The sequence below is a fragment of the Echeneis naucrates genome, chromosome 15, assembly GCF_900963305.1.
Source record: "Echeneis naucrates chromosome 15, fEcheNa1.1, whole genome shotgun sequence".
NCBI lineage: Eukaryota > Metazoa > Chordata > Actinopteri > Carangiformes > Echeneidae > Echeneis > Echeneis naucrates.
Window position 1 is genome coordinate 7031871 of NC_042525.1, and position 14265 is coordinate 7046135.

A 14265-nucleotide genomic window follows, 5' to 3' on the forward strand; every position below is an offset into this window, starting at 1 on the left:
CATCAGCCAGCTTCCTGAATAAAGTTTGTGAAAACAAGTTTTCGCTGAAGTGGCTTAGCATATTACATATCTTAGTCTATTTACGGCCACCACAGTCAAAGTCTCTCACTATATCTCCTCCTATTCTATTGCAGAATTTAAGATAACCCAGTTTTTCTTTTTAGAACAGCTATAACCTTAAAGCTTCTTTGCACTTACACTTCTGGTCACAAACACACCACAACTCTAAAGAAACATTTCATTTATTAACACTGGAACCGTGATCTTTAATTTATTTTCTATTTTTTTAATATTGCATATGTAGGTGTTTAAAATCTATTTAAATGTGTTGTTGAAATGTTGGTGTGTCGTGTCAGTGTCTTTTTGTAACGTGGAACGATGGCAGCAACAGAATTTAGGTAGCGTTGTCATGGAAACGAGCTATTGAAAATAAGAGGAAGGTGGAAATGTACTGTGGTGCTATGCCAAAAATGTACCATCTTGGGGGAGGAGGTTTTTAAAAATGCATGAATACAGGTACATGATGAATCTGGAATTGTTTAAATGCTCTCACTGTCCGTGCACTGTGTCGTTATCAGTACCGCGTCCAACACTGTATTTGCTCTTTATTCCCATTATTGAATAATTGATAGTCAATAATGGGAATTCTCTGGCTTTAATTGGACTAACCTCTGGGCCTTGAATTTTCTTGTCACTTAAAAAGCTTCGTTTGCTATGCTACACTGCGTTTACTTCAACTACATGAAGACCTTGTTGTGCAAACACAGAAAAATTAAATCCATACATTTTTACCAACCTCAGACTGACAGTGGGCTTAGCTTACAAGTAGATTAGACAGAATTATGTTCTTAAGCGTTGAGCAATTTAGTCAACAGAAACAGGTTTAGCATTAGCAGTGAGAATGTTCTCTGCACGCTTTGTTCCTTTGTCATGTTTTAACATCGTGTTCTGAACTTCAAAAGCGTTTGTTGATCATGCTTCTTGCAGCAAAGCCAGTCAAAATGGGCAAGAACAAAGCTCTTACTCTGTTTTGAGGCGTTTTGTCGTTCAAGAGATTGTTATCTAAATGTAACACTACAATAAGGACACTACAGAAAAGCAAAGACTTAGAAGGCCATTTTATCTCAAAGCATCTGACAATAATTTCCATTACATATAAATTCACTGCAGACTTTCTCTAATCTACATAAGAGATTTATTCAAAGTCAGGTAAACAGAGTTTTTGGGGTCATTATTATATTAATGAAAATCCTTCACAGTGACTATTTTCAAACCGTGATCAATGATTATGAGACCAAAGAATCCAGTGTCTACGGAGATATGCTGTATCCCTGAACTCACTTGCGTCATAAACAGAGAATCTAAAATCGCACTAATATGTGACACAGCAGGTATTTAATGGCAGTGTTGAAACAGAATATCATTGCTTAAGGCAAGGTGACAGGGATAATAATCTGCCATCCTTTATGTTTAATATTTAAATCCCACAGGTAAAGAGAGAACGATGGCAGTGTCCTTGTTTCAAGTGCCCTCCCTACTCTATCAACTCTGTAATCAGTCAAACAGCAAAGCACAATCTCTGTGTCCAATACAACAATGATTGATTACTGTTGTAGGGATATGGAAACCGAAAATGTGCAAAGATTATGATTCACAGACAAAGCTTTTAGTGCAACTGCCATGAAAGATTTCCAGGATAATGATACCAGTGGGCTGTTCTCATATTTGATATTTTCCACATCTACATACGTCAATATTTTTGTTCTATTTGCAAAGCTTAAGGCGACATTACGCGCCTCTTTGCTATTTGTCATTATACATGTTTATTGTGTGTCCCGATTTTCGTAATAGTAAATATTGTCCATTTTCCTCCATTGGCGTTACTTATTTTGTACATTGTTTCCTTCCTCCCGGTCCGGATGGGAATTCTTTGCATGTCACTTTGAGGGAACACCAAGATAATGGATTGCATTTGTATTAATAGAGTATATGCTACCCATGTTACAAAAGCATTTACCCCAGAGCTCTGCAGCTTGCTGCTAACAGAGGGAAAGGTCACATAATTCAGGGACGGACTTAACGCCGCTCCATGTAAATGTTGATTAATCTCAACTACTCTCTGGAAAATTTATGAAACATAAAATTTTCATGTTATCACCTTAAAACGTAAAAAATAAAATAAAATTGACAGTTACAACCTGGCATTTGGCCCCTGAATCAGTAATTAATGTATGAATATTTTTCAGTGACATTTTCATAATGTCAGTCTATAGTCATTATTTTTCTGGGCCTGTTTTTCCACACTGACATTCTGGACTGGAAGTTTCTACATATGCACTTCTTGTCCGAGTTAACGGCTGATAATATTATTGAAAAGAGTATTATTCGACACATGTAAACTGTGACAAACCTCAAACTTTGTGCCACTTGCGTGAGAAGCAAACCGCAACGCATGCAGTAAATAAACGTGGGAATGTCTGATTGTCAAACCTCGCACCCCGCTGATTGGTTGTTTATACTCCACACTGCAGCATCAGTCACTACACTCCTTTTAATGAACATACACCGTGTGCCTGAGTTCATAATTCAACGGGCAAGATTGTGTGCAACAATCTAATTATATCTATATTCAAGAGGGATCAGAGTATTCCTCAGCGGACTCCATACAGCTGACTGTGTGTGCAAAACTGTGGGCTTGATTAACAAGTCGTTGAGTCAGCACGTTGTGTAGTAAAGTGCTTCAAGTCCACAGACTTTCTAACCTACAGCAGGGTCCTATAAAGAACCATAAATCAGCCCTGATCGATTATTATTGGCTCTTGTTTGATTTATTCAACATTTCTTTTGTCTAATAAGTACAAAAAATCCGTCAGTTACAATTAAACAAACAATTGACTCATGTAGCACTGCTGTTGTGTGTGTACAACAGATTACAGCATACTAAAATATTATCATTGTGCCACAGCACTTCCACAGCACTTATCTTTATCTCAATATTTTAACACTACTAATTAAACAATTCTTTCGGAATTTAGTTTGCGTCTTTGTTTCGGGTGAAAACATTTTCAAGACAGATTGGCTAAAGCTGCTCTGAAACGTGCTCATTATGTGGCATCATTATTCCGAATGTATTTGGTTTTTATGGTCCTTCCAGACCATTGTTCTGTAGTGAACAAATTTAGAAATATGGGGCTGATGGTCAAGCAAATCCCAAACGCACACAAGAAACCAAAAACAGGCCTGTGCCAGGTGTGGGCTTAGTACAGTCCAAGAAGATATGGAATGATGAGAATGGTTTGCAGCACTATACAGATAAATGCTTGCTTTTCCCTGTTGTACATTCTCATAAAAAGCACCGAAGGTCAATATTTCTATATCTAATGAAGATACCTAAAGCCACAGAAAATATGGCCGATGCTACAAGCGAAAGGGCAGCTCGTTAATCTAGTCACGGGTGGGAAACAAACCAAATTCAAGAACTTAAATGTCTTTCAGCAGGAAAAGCATCGGAGATAGAATGTGTCAAATCTTAAGGTCAGGCAGGTGCTTCATTCTGATGTATTTTGATAACAACAGACATCTTAAAATTGATCCAGAAATTACTTTAAACTGACTACTGGCAAGACCATTATTTGCAGAGCTTCTGCGGAGGGATAAGTAGTGGAGAGCAGAATCAGCGTGGAGCGCAAACCACAGAGCAAAGTAGTCCTGTAAAAAACAAAATGTGCTGCGAGTCATACTGTGAACAAACAATCAGGAAAAGTAAGGTGTAACAGAAGCCAGTGACCTTTATAAAGACATCTACCATCTCACTCAATTGTTTCTCACCTAATGGGGCTTAAAAGTGGGTCAGAGAATCATGTCGGTGCTTTGGACATGAAAATATGTCGATACAGATCACTTCAGGTGAATTCTAGTAAATAAGGGAAAATATATCAAAGAAAATGTTTTTCTATTCCCACTGAGAATATTTCTACAATACAATGGCCCGCAATTTTTCAATAAAATAAATGCTATTGACCCGTCACCTCCAAGGAAAATGCTATAGAAACCTTGGCTCTACTGCACATTAAGACAGAAGATGAGTCTCCTGACTGTCTTTCTTACGCACACTTGGAGTGTTACTGGACAAACAGAGGTAGCAGTCCACCATAAGGCGTATGAATGGACAGTCTCCAGGTTTGCTCCCTGGCCTGCCGGGGCAGTCTGAACTTTGAGAGTAAATGGGCAACATGCTCCTCCACCTCTGTAAAGACCATTGAATTGCCCTGGAGCAAGGCACATAGCCCCTTATAGTGGTGCTCAGCAGCTACCAGTACAAGACTGATTGCAGCGCAGCTCCCTGGTGTGAATGTGGCTGTGCAGTGAAAAGGATGTAGGTCATTGTAAATAATAACAAAAAAAAACAGTAAAAACATTCTCATGAAAATAAATATGATATAAATACATTCCCACCATGGTGCCACTGTCTAATTGCCTTTTTGTGTGTGTGTGTGTGTGTAGAAGAAAGAGAGAAAAAAATAAAAAGAAGTGATTTGTGAAATGGTACCGAGGATAATGCAGTTTGGGTCAGAAGACAATATTTAGATGAACAGTTCTACGTTTTGGGAAAATGCTAATTAGCTTCCCTGCCAGGACTTAACATCTTACTTCTAGTTTATATAGCTTGCACAAAAACTGCAATTTTTCATTGTCACACACCGTCATTTTGTGTTTTGTCCTGCTTCCAGTCATTATGGCAAAACTACACAAACCGGCTGCTGAGTGTGGCTTCACCATGCAGAGTGCACATTTTATCATTGTTGAATACCTCCCCCCACCACCACCATCCTCACTGTGGCATAGATAAATTCTTCTTCTGAAAATACAGATCCCTTTCTTCACAGTATCCAAGCTTCAGGATGGCTGCAGGTGACCAGAGAGTAATCATCATCTAATTATCAGCCAAGGCAATCGAAAGAGCTCATGCATGGCCAAGTGTAATTGTGATAGTATAACAGTATAATGTGAAATAGCTATCAAGCCATTGAGTAAGCAAGTAAAGCAGGTTTTTGGGTTTTTATTACATTCAAATTCAGGACCGCTTTAGTGATTAGACAGTCCAGTTTTTCTCTTCTTCTTCTCCCCACAGGAACGATATAAAATCATTTAGAATTACTGGAAGAGCTTCAGTTATTTACAGAAGATAATAACTTGGCTTGGCTAATGAATATTTAGTTAGGGCTAATTAAATAATCAATCAAGGCAGGCTGTGTCCCCGCCCCTCAGGTCTCAGACACGCCTCCAGGCCTCAGCAGTGTTTCCTCCTGTGTGCTCTCGGATGGCTCCCCGGGGAGAGACGCGCGCCAGCCCAGAATAAGAAACTCTCAACAAACACACACACACACACAAAAGATAAATAAATAAACGATGCCACAAGTCGCCGTCCCAAGTCGGAACACTCCTTCAGCGTAATGGTGAGCAATGCGTCCTACAACCTGCACCCTCACAGTGCGGTCGTAAGATTACCGGTCCGTGGTGAATCCGGGGCAGAGGGACGTTCAGGCTGAGCTTCATGTTAAGCTGTTGTTTACTCGAAGGTCTGTGGCCTGTTTCAGCTCTAACTGTGTGAGGAGAAGCACCGGTCCGTCCAGGTTTCTGTCAGCTTCGCCCTCAGTCTGACAGACAGCCCGGAGCAGGTGGACTCCTTCACGGTAATTGACAAAAAAACCCAGTTAGAGTGAAATGTAGCAGGCTTATCTTAAGTTCATATCCAGGCTGAGGAGAACATCCGTGTAATCACCAAGAAGCAGAGTATATGTGTATGTATCATTGCCTTTTAATGAACAAACCTCCCATTTCTAAATGTTTGATGATATATTCTGCAACAAAGCGAATTTTCTTCGTCTTGTTCTTGTTTAAGAAAAATAGAATGAATGAAGCATTAATGGTAAAATTAATTGTCACATAGAAGTGTTGCAGGAATCAAAATGATTCCAAAATGTCCTCTCTGGCACTGTTGAACTTATAAAACAAAATAATAATAATAATCAAACAAACCCTGGGATCCACATTTGGATCTGGATTGGCACCAAAAACTAATCACTTGGCTCTTGGCTGATGGCCAAACCTTCCACCAAATGTAATTGAAATCTGATAACAGGTTTTTGAGACATCCTCTGAAATAAACGCACTAACATGTGGGGCTGAAGATTGAAGCTTCTTGGCAGAGGTAATCAGTGAAGACCTCAGGGCTCACAGTGACTTTACCTCCTTTCTTCTTATTGCATCACATAAAAAATAGGAAAAAAAAAAATAAATCTGAGCGACACTGCTGCCCCCCTTACATGATAGATTGCTCTGGTACTTTTGTATATACGTGTTTTCACGTCTCCTAATTCTAAACCATGACAAAATATATAGTATGTAGGAGGTTGACCTTCGTTTTAAGCTCGTGAGAGCAGAGAGGTGTTCAGGAGAAATATCGTTTCTTCAAAAGTGGGGACTGATTACTTTTTGTATAAGTGAACTAAAGGTTTCCAGGGGAAGCGGTGAGAGATTTGGTAAAAGTGAGGTGGCCTCATTGAAGTGATTTTAACACCAAGGCGTAGCTTGCCCGGTGTCGGAGAGCATACAAAAGATTTAACTCATACATTGACCGGCCCACAAGGGGAGAAAATCATAAAGCAATTTTCTTCTCTGCAGACGTGCCCCAATTTTGACCTACCGGCCAAACACGGGTTATGTGACCACGCTGCCTGGTGGATTTGCTGTGTTCCCGTTGTGTGCTGCTGTGAAGGCTCTGAGTGGCTGAAAGTCTGTGTGGCCAAATTCCCGGAAGCACCGCACAACAATTTTAAACAACAAGAAGGAAAAAAAAAAAACAAAAAAACCACACACACAACCTTTCCTTATTGAGGTTCTCCCCCAGAGCACCAAATAAACAGGAAACATTGTAGACGATACTACATGGGGGAGCTTGTGACTGATGAAGGTATTGCCTCGAACAAAAATGAGCAATTCATAGAGGCGGGTGTCATGCTGGCTCTGGCCTAATTTAACCCGCAGCTCTGCTTTCTGTGAGGCATTACGGTCTTGGAAACACCCTTCAGTTGAAACCCTTCGAAATGTTCTTCAAGGTTTTAAAGAGTAAAGAAATATAAAACTGTGTGTTTCTATGGGTGACAGAAAACATTAACTGTGACACCCTTTTGTAACTATATTGCGATATCAAGAAAAACAGTCAGATTTGTTTTCTCTGTGACGATCCAGTAAGTTAATATTAGCTGTCCAGAAAAACAATCCTGAGATTTGAATGAACATTGGCACTAATTACTGCGTTTCAGAGGAGGAAAATGGATGTTGGTGTTGGTTTTCAGGGCCGGATACCCGGATGTTCATCAGTGCTATAACTGATTAGTGGTGATCCAGATAACTGCCCAGGGAGCACAAGTGATGAGTCTGACAGCAGCTGTGGCCAGCAGCCTGCTGGTGTTCGGCTAATCAGTCCTCCAGCGTCTCCGCTGTGACATCAATGGCTCTGTGCTGCCTCAGCGGCGTCCCGTTGGTGATAAACACGCACTCCGATATTTAGAGTTGAATTTTAGCTGCAGGATGTCAGGTTTATTATGTTTTCACTTAATGATAATGTTAGTGGTGCATCATCGCAAATTTTAGAGCTGAGATGGTTTTAATTTGTAAATGCGTCTCTATTCCAATACACTTAATGATGCTGGCAGTTAACTTCTCTCAGCTCCAACCTGCTCTGAAATGAGGCATCACCTACTGAAACCACAGTGTTATCAGGAGGAGGCTGAAACAGTGAGTGGACAGAGAAATGAGTTCTGTGTGCGTAGATTTTAAACCTGTCTGTTTACTTTATAGTCAGATCTGCTCAGGCAAAATAACTTCAAGATTTTTTTCTCTCTTTCACAGTGAAGGCCTGGACTCCTGAATCATTGGTGAGCTTTTCAAAAAGAGGAAGGACTGTAATGGTGCTCACCAAACTTGTTTCTTTCCATCTGTGATGATAATTGGTGTGATTTTCTCCTTGTTTCAGCAGCTTCATTGAGGTGAGGACATTCATAACACGCTCACTTTCTTTTCTCTCTTCGGAAATGTGAAAAGTGAAAATGAAGACGATCTAATCAGTTCTGGAGACTTAATACTTGATATCATGCTTTTTTTAAACGTGCAATTGTAGATGAACTTCCAAGAACTAATAGCCAGCATCCGAGCAGGCAAACAACAGTACAGTACATGCGACATACTGTGCAACGCAGGCAGCATTGAACCACCGCTGATGTCAGAATGTGAGATTTTCTGAATCACAGGAATCATAATGATAAATTAACACATGCAAGGAGGCTTGCTCTATTTATCCCAACAATGTTTGTCTCAATATTACACCTGCGCATCCTCATTCCTGCATAAGTGCCATTACTGTAACTAGCAATCGAGCCTCACTCACGAGCAAACATCTTCATCACTGTCTGAGCGCTGACAGCTTAATGAGCCAAATGCTGCCACTTCACAAGCAAAAAGAAAATATAATCTTTTATCATTCAATGGCAAGTTAGCAAATGTTTTCAGAAATGGTCTCGATTAAATTCATACTGTACTCAAATGAAATGTGGAACAACCTATCTCAGGTTTATTTCTTATTGAATAAATGTCTAGAGGAATGCGACCGACCAATATACTAATCTCTTTATTATTGATTAGTTGGCTGATCTAATTAATAGATAAATTGTTTCCCGTCTATATAATATGCAACAGTTGAAAGTGGCCTTCAAAACTTCCCCTGGGGCCAGCTTAGCATATTTGAATTCCTGGTTTTGTTCAAATACAAGTTTTAAACGCCAACGCATTTGGTAAGAAACGAAGAAAACAAGCAAATGTTTACATTCCAGACACTCAACTAATTAATCTTTGCTAAAAAATTACTTGTAAAATGATCACACTTCATTTTCCAGATAAATGCCATTTTGTACAACTAATCATTAAAGACATTGGAGTCTATTTTGCGCTGCATGACAACAAGCTACGGACCAGCCGACCAAGTTTGATGTGATCATTTGCTGTGTCCTTTCGGTGTCTCTCAGTCATCAGTCAGCCGAGGATTTTCACAGCTTCCTTGATCCATTGCCCTCTGCACACCTGCGTGATTGGCATCCTGAAATGTAGGATGAACTGAGCGATAATGAAAGCAGGAGGCCGGGGGAGACAAACAGTTGACCCCATGTACATGACCTTGCTTCTGACCCCGTGGCCCTTATCACTTGAACCATTTCTGCGTATGGTCTGCAGTTTAATCCTGACTGATCAATACCTCTAAGGTGTCTTAATATCCCAGAACACCTTTTGCTCCGTGTGTTTAAATGGACGTTAACAGTATAGATTGCTGTAATAGGATGAATTAGTATTGAATGCAATTCAGATTAAATGAATTTGAAGCACCACACAATTAAAACAGATGAATGTGCTTGAGGCGCTAAATTGCATTCATCATGCAGAGTGTGTAGAGTTGAAACGACCTCTAAATATCTCACTTTGAAAAACAACGTAGGAGCCGTGCATCGGAGGTCAAAAAAAAAAAAAAAATCCCTTTTTTGCATTCTATATCATTTCTGAGTGTCTGCTGAAACTGGAGAAACATCCCCAGTTTGCTGTCATGTGTGGTGATATAAGATGGCCTTTTTCTATCCAAGCTGTGTTCCTACTCTAACTTTGGATTGCGGATCTCTGTCAGACAGGATTGCTGAATGGTGATCAAGATACTGCTGTGGTTGGTGTATGAGGTGAAAATAAGCATGCTGTAATATTATGCAGTGTCCAATTCCAAATTTAGTTCCTATAAACAGTACAGTAGCAGCCAAGGCCTCCTGCCTCCTAAATTGCATTGCCGCTGATGGGTAACTGATGTAAATCAACTCTCCCACCGTGTAGCTGCAGAACCTGCTCTGCCTAACTATTTGTTTGGAAGCATTTGAATCTATTTTTCAATTATTATTATTATTTTTTTAACAGTATTTAGATACCATTTTGCATTGTTTCATAGATCACAGATCTGGGCAGTTTTATTATATCCAATAAAAAGTCTGATGTATGCTTAAAAATGACTTTCCTGTATATCAAAATAATTTTCGGGTCAAGTTGTTGGATCACATAGTTTTGTGTGTCAGTTAGTTTTAGTCTTCCCGTTGTAATGTATGGTCGGTTAATCATAATCTGTGCATTGCTCTCATTCAAATCACAAATGAGGTGAAAGAATGAAAACAAAAAGAATAGCCATATTTGAAAGTTTTGCTGTCCTTTCTATTCGACGTGCAGCGTTTGGAGAATTTTTCACGTGGAGATGTTTCTCTGAGCTGATTAACTCCAAGTAGAGAAACTAGCAAGAGGACTGGCAGCTCCAAAATTTGCTTGCTGACGCCGTTGGCTGTTCCACTTAGAAACACGACTCATGCTTGTAGACTGTAGCAGATTGTCGAGTTTTCCCTGTGTCCCTGTGGGATTAGGCAGGTAGTGTACAGTGAGTTTTGGGGTTTTAACTGATAATCACTGCCTGCTGAATTTGATGGTTATGACAAAACTGGTAGTAACCAAGAACGAAGCGGGCTGTAAAACAAGGAACATTAAAATTCCCTGTAGAGCTGAGGGTATAGGTCTCTATGTGGGTTTGTCCCCATGCCAGACGTTGACATAGTCATCTTATTCATTATTCATTTCAGCATTGATTTCAAATAAGAGACACTTAATTAAACTATTTATTGTTGTGCTGCAGCAAATAATTGATATCCTTCAAATACATGCATATATACGCACAAACCAATTACAATACAATTACTTTGTTACATTTCTAAGAATTTTAATTAGTTTCTTTTTCATCAGAAATTAGGTGGCAGCTTTTCTCTTTGTTTGGCGAAACACAATAGTCAACCTCTTCTCATGTAAATGAGGTTTAGGTGCTCACACAGCATTCGTGACAATACTTCCAATCGTATTCACTTTATCACTCCCCCCTTCTAATGATGTTGGTGTTCCATATTCAGCGTTTTATTACTTATCACCATGCAGTTATTCATATCAGCCTTTGTGGGTTGATCAAGGAGCGGACTTTTTCACTTGTAGGGGAGGCTTCTCCACTTTGTTGTTTTATCTTGTGCACACGTATAAAAAGGGCCTGAGGGAAAAAGACAATGCTGTCTGCTTTAACTCATCTCACTGCCTGACACTGAGGTATCAGGTGCCAGCAGGGGAGTGAGAATATTTTATCTGACAGTGTCACTCTCTGTAGAAACCTCGGGGAAGCAGACGCTGCTGTGACTTGGTGGTCAGCAGCACTGCACGTCATTATGACAGCTCTGCTCGACTCGCTGAAGCCACAAGTTTATACGTTACGCTGAAGTCTATCCTTCACGATAGCAGCGTGAGGTCTGCAGCTGTACGTTTAATCATGTTTGAAAATGTAAGATCCGAATTATGTTAGAAAAATGATAGATAGCTGTTGTAACAATCAACATCCTTTTTGCAAATCACCGGTCAAAGATCTTTTTGCTTTCTGCAGGTTAATCATGTTCACGTGGATTTGTTGGACAATGTGGAACTGCATCTCATGAAGAGCAATACAAGTTGTTTCCCTTCATCTATTCTCCCGATGAGACAAGTTGGGTTTGAATGTCTCCGATTGAGTTGGATTAAAAAGGAAGAGAGGGAAAACATGGGAGCATCATTATATCTCTTGATTGCTTTCATTGTGGCTGTCGGCACGATCCACTGCCAAACAGTTTGTGACCGACAAGCTTCACGTCAGTGGCATTTGAAACAACACACGGTCCAAATGAATTGGACTCTCATAGGTAACATCTGTACAAGTGTTTCTGAGTGCTGGGACTCTCAAGGGGGAGACAAGTCAAGCGAAGACCTTTTCAACTTCCCACAGATATGCCCACTTCACCTGCAACATGGAGACAAACTGCTGATGTCTGTTGACGAAACGCTGAAATCTTACGGCGTCAGACTCCTCAACGTTTCAAAACACGACTTTGAAAACTGTGGCACAAACGGACCGACGAAAGATCAGTTCCTTTTCCCTCACAATATGAATGAAACCGTTCCAGTGGAGGCCAAGTGGCTTGTTCCCGGTCACCATTACTTCATCGCTCTGCATGAGGGAGATCCACAGCTGTGCAAGTTTGGCTTAAGGCTGAACGTGTCTGTTAAAACGCAGCTTTGTCGGGGTTCTCCTCTGCTTCGACTTTGTTCGGGAAACGGCATTTGTCAAACAGACCGGTGGGAGAGAGCATACCACTGTCGATGCCACCACCGTTACTCTGGGAGGTTTTGTGAAAAGTTTGATGCCTGCTTGGATAATCCTTGTGAAAACAAAGGAGTCTGTTTGAGCAATGGATCCACAGATCCAAGCCACAGAACATATAAATGCCTGTGTCCTCCACATTTCACAGGTAAGGACACAACCCACAGATTCCTTTTGTTGAGACTGTTTAACTCATCTGAACGGAAATTATTACTGCATTGCATTGATTTGTCACTTTGTTGTACAATGAAACCATGTTAATCAAAATTTTTATTAAATTTTTTTTATTTAATGTATAAAGACACTATCCAAGAAGTCCATCTTCCCAGAGAAACCCATCATCTTTGTATATTAAGTTTCTGATAGATGACTTTCATGTAATTTGACACTGATTATTTAAAACTATATAAAGCCATGCAGCACACTGAAATTCACAGAATTCACAGAAATCACATTGTAAAATATTTTGCCAAAATAGGAATTCAAATAAAAAGCCAGAGTATTACACACTCATACAAACCAGAATCCAGGCGTAGTCTTTTTTTTTTCTCCTTGCCGCATTACAGCTGATTTTCTGTTTGTTTTTAGGGGTGAACTGCTCGGACGTGGTTGGGAAAGAGATTTGTGACAAAATCTGTGAAAATGGAACGTGCATTCAAGTGTCACCTACGTCCTATAGATGCAGATGTGACTCAGGACTCTCTGGTAAGTTTATTTCTGTTTAAGTAAAATGGATCGTTTGTTACTCTCACGAGGGGAACCTGTGTTTTAACTGAGCAAAACTTTCGACCCTGAATCACATGCAGTCAGTTTTCCCCTGCTTCATGCTTCAAAGGAGCGATTTTGCCACGTCCTGCCTCCAGATGCAAAGCCATGTCATTTGCCTCAAAGGGGCAGCTATGTTCGGAAAGGTCAATGCCAAAAACTACAGAAGTCATAGATCATGAAAAGATCAGCATTTCCTTATGGGCTTTAAACCTGATCCCGCTCTGTGCTACATTTGTCATTGCAATATATGAAGCGGCATCTTCAAATCAAATACCTCATTATGACCAGTGACATGTGGTTGTAAAGAACAGGAGCGAAACAGCTGATTAACTGAGCATGTCGCAGTTGATAAAACAAAAGGTTTACAGCAATCAATTAAAGAATGATTCATTGTGCGTTGTTTCTGCTGAGGATATTAAAGCGGACATTTGATTCAGGCCTTAGCCTGACAGAATTTAAGGCAAAGCTAAAACACAGCATTTAATTGTTATTAGAACTAGTTCCATTTTTCATTCTTTGTTGGTCGTACAGTAGATCAGAGAGAGGGTGGGGGGCATATCCAAAAACATAATTTAAGGTACTGTTGGTCATTAGATTAGATAACACATCTTGTTTAATTTCTGTGATATTCTGGATGAATCACTCCCTCTTCCTCTCGTGCTTTCAGTGGCTTTCCCATTGGCGGCCAAATTGCATTCCTTGCCCTGTGATTTAGACACAGTACCAAAGGCCTATGTAGCGATATGGTGAGCTAGTTTATGAGACATTATCTCTTCTCTCATTATTTAAGTAATGAGTCTCATTTGCTCCAGTAAAATACAGTTAGGTTAATGGGTATCGCACACAAATGGGTTAAGGGACCTGGGTACTCCTCAGGCTGCCCTGGATATCACTGTCTGCAGTAAAAACATGTCTGCAATGAACTTTCCGGTGTTAAAAAAAACTCCTGGTGGATCTTCACAATGATTCATTGTTTTGTATGGAGCACAATTTGTCCCGGCAGCTTTCTTGAAGTGTCGTAGCTTCACCTTTCAAGTCGGGCCCATGCTTTCAGCTTATTATTTTGGTGATGTGGTGTCAAGGTTACTTCCAGCGCTGTCTGGCATCTGCTTTTACAAGAGCAGATTAAGGCCAGAAGAAGGAGAAACTTTTTTTTTTTTTTTTTAATTTAATGTAGCCTGTGATAGGAATTCAAGGGT

General features: G+C 40.1%; 1 protein-coding gene across 1 annotated transcript in view; it reads left to right on the forward strand.

The window, feature by feature from the left end:
- The first annotated feature begins 11701 nt into the window (after positions 1-11701).
- eys (eyes shut homolog) overlaps positions 11702-14265 on the forward strand; it is a 133916-nt gene continuing 131352 nt past the window's right edge. The window contains exons 1-3 of the mRNA XM_029521794.1: positions 11702-12446; positions 12887-13003; positions 13734-13812. Coding sequence (XP_029377654.1) covers positions 11702-12446; positions 12887-13003; positions 13734-13812 — 941 coding nt within the window. The remainder of the gene's footprint in view (positions 12447-12886; positions 13004-13733; positions 13813-14265) is intronic.